This window comes from Arachis duranensis, chromosome 4 (assembly GCF_000817695.3).
Source record: "Arachis duranensis cultivar V14167 chromosome 4, aradu.V14167.gnm2.J7QH, whole genome shotgun sequence".
NCBI lineage: Eukaryota > Viridiplantae > Streptophyta > Magnoliopsida > Fabales > Fabaceae > Arachis > Arachis duranensis.
In genome coordinates this window covers 637,351-640,480 of record NC_029775.3, presented here as the reverse complement: position 1 = coordinate 640,480, position 3,130 = coordinate 637,351, and the positions used below count along the sequence as shown (strand labels likewise).

General features: G+C 28.5%; 1 protein-coding gene across 1 annotated transcript in view; it reads right to left on the bottom strand.

Annotated features, from left to right (window-relative positions):
- The window catches only part of LOC107482474 (L-ascorbate oxidase), an 8,145-nt gene extending 5,128 nt beyond the window's left edge, over positions 1-3,017 (bottom strand). Inside the window, exons 1-3 of the mRNA XM_016102980.3 lie at positions 2,678-3,017; positions 1,707-1,799; positions 1,408-1,620 (exon numbers count right to left, since the gene is read on the bottom strand). Of these exons, the coding sequence (XP_015958466.1) occupies positions 1,408-1,620; positions 1,707-1,799; positions 2,678-2,935 (564 nt within the window). The 5' untranslated portion in view covers positions 2,936-3,017. The remainder of the gene's footprint in view (positions 1-1,407; positions 1,621-1,706; positions 1,800-2,677) is intronic.
- Between the last annotated feature and the right edge of the window lie 113 nt (positions 3,018-3,130).

The following is a 3,130-nucleotide window of genomic DNA, read 5'->3' as shown; positions in this document are numbered from 1 at the left end:
ACACTAATCCTTCAAGCATTACTTTTGCAAAGAAAAATTCACTCTGGAAAAGTTCAATGATCTGGATTAAAAACATTGTCGGAGAAGTGGGTCACCTATGCATCTTTTCCTAATTTCATCAAAGTTTCAAAATTCTCATTATTGTTCTATTTTCATTATGTGGAGAGAATAACATAGAAAGAATATAATGTTTGGGAAGCATTTCAAGTGCATCGGGAGTATCGGTGCACCAGTTATTTTAACCGTTGATCTAAATTATAAAAAATATATATAATATATATTAATTCAGATCAACGGTTAAAATAACTGGTGCATCAGTACTTTCTAGTGCACTTGAAATGTTTCCGTATGTATGACTTGTTTAAAGCACCTTTAATTTGAGATAGTTTTTATTTTCTCCCAAAAAGGCAAAAACAACTATTTGTCTATGAAAGATGCATACCAAATAGAAAGCTATTTTTGAAAGATCTCATTATAATAATTTAATCATAAAACCAGATCATGTAAACTCATTGCCACTTTAAAAAAAACACTGAAAGCCTAGATGCATGTTCCTTTAGAAAACCAAAGTCATACATTAGATATATGACACTTTAGTCACCCAAGTTAATAAATATAATAGTAAAAAATATATAAATAATAAGAGTTTAACTAGAGAATTAATTTTTATTTAATTATAAATTTTAAATTTTAAACGTTAAATATTAAATCTTAAAATTTTCAAAAATAAAGGTTAAAAAAGTTAAAAAAGTTAACAAATATTGACTTCTTAAGATTTGGTTTTATATAAATTTTCAAATGAAAATGATCAAGACAATCCGTTTAGTAATTATTATGCTAGATCGCTCTAAATCGTGAAGTATTGTTCAGTAAAAAAGAATGTGAAAGAGTTAATTAATTCGAAGTAAGTTTTTAACTAATTAAAGATATAAAAAATATCTATTATTTTTTAAAATGTGAGATATTTAGTTTTATCCATCCAAAAAATATATAAGGATAAATAGATCATTTAAAAAAATTTAAATGTATCGCATTTTAAAAAGTAAAAGACGTTTTTTTTTTATTTTCAATTAATGAAGAAATTATTTATCTTCGAAAAAATATTTAGTTTGATCTCTGAGATTACACTCGAGTATCAATTTAATCCTTAAAGTTTTAATTGTCTCAATTTAGTCCCTAAATTTTTTAATTGACTCTATAACAGAAACTACCGCAGGGACTAATGCACGTGATTAAAATTTGAAAAATTTAAAGACTAAATTGAGCCAGTTAAAATTTCAAAGACTATTTTGAGACTTAAGTATAACTTTAGGAATCAAACTGAATATTTTCTTATTTATCTTCGAAATAAAAAAATTAATGACCATTTTTGTTGTTATTATTATTATTATTATTATTATTAATCACCTGAGGTTCACCAATCCATCTGAAGGGATTGGAAGAAAGGCCAACCTCCTGTTCATGAGAGCTTGTGTGCCATAAATCACTGAGGAGAAGGTTGAATTCACCATCATAATGGAATGGCTCCTTTTCTCCCTTTGCTAAATCCACTATCAATGAACCATACAACCCTGCTGCTCTCTGCATTCCATAGTGTCCATGGTAGAAATATGTACCCGCCTGCACGTTATCGTAACAACTCAGTAAAGTGTCCGTGCTTCATAGAAAATAACACAAGTAAAGGGAGGACAGAAAAGGTAATTTACCTTATCAACTTTGAATCTGTAATGAAAAGTTTCTCCCGGATTTATAGGACATTGTGAGATAGCAGCAGTTCCATCTGCCCAAGGAGTCCCAACCTGTGAACATGAAACAACAAATTAAAAGTGTTATTATTTTATTTTAGTAGGTTCTTGGAATGATAAAACTCTTAATTATTTCAAAACTTCAGCTTAATCTATATCTATGAAAATCACTCCTTAAATTTCTCAACTTAAAAAAGAACCCAACGCAAATAAAATAAGAGTAGTGTGGTAGAGAACCAACATTGTAACAATTAATTTCAATCCAACATTATAGTAAATTATGAAACAAGTCCGTTGAATTTGGATTTTGGATTTATTTTATTCAGTTTTAGATGTTTTTCTTTTTAAGAGTTTGAGTTTCAGATTTTTGTTTTCAATAAATATTGATTATAGTACTGACACTCTAATGTTGACTTTTAAGCTTTTCTCATAAAATAAACAAAAAAATATTAAAAAATTATCAGAATTTATTATTCATCAACTAGTTTAATTTTTTTAATTTAATAATCCAACAATATATTTTATCTCATATTTATAAATATTAATGACTAACTAATGATAAAAAATAATAAATTTTAATAACTTTTAAACATGTATTTTTTATTTAAATTAAATAAATATAAAAATTACGTAGACGTATAAAATATAAAATAATTACTTAAATGCACAACGTATTACATCTCGAATAGAAAAAATAAAAAAATAAGCAGATCTCGGATATTCAGATCCCGTTCTATGATATAACAATGAGTAACGTATCCAGAGTGCACCCATAAACAGGCACTGAGCATTTGAGATAAGTATAAACGTTAAACAAAGTCTCAGGATTCGAGACACGTGTAAACAACTAATACAAGTCTCAGCACCAAGATATGCTAAATAAATAATTAAGTAAATAATAAGAAAAAAAAGGGTAAGAGGAAATGGAAGACCTGTCTGATTCCATGCCAGTGAATAACAGTACCCTCAGTGGAGAGCTTATTGGTGAGTGCAATGTGAAGAGTGTCACCAACTTGAGCTCTAATGGTTGGACCTGGAAACTTGCCATTGATTCCCATCACAACATGCTCCAAGCAATCTGGTTTTTTGATCATATACTCCACATCAAACTTGTAATGCCTCACTCTTCCTCCCTCAATCTTCACTACTAATAATAAACCCACCCATACAACCCACCAAGCAATCTTCATTATCACTTTATCAATTCAATCAAACACATGCACTTCAATTTATTGCTTCTGAATTGTGGTATAGCCCATAGGCTAGGTGATGAGCATACATATATATATAGACAAGAAGACAGAGGCTTCTATGTGTTTTTTTCACTTTTTTGATAAATTTTTATTGAATAGATTCCTTGCAAATTGGCGAATTACGCGTCCAAT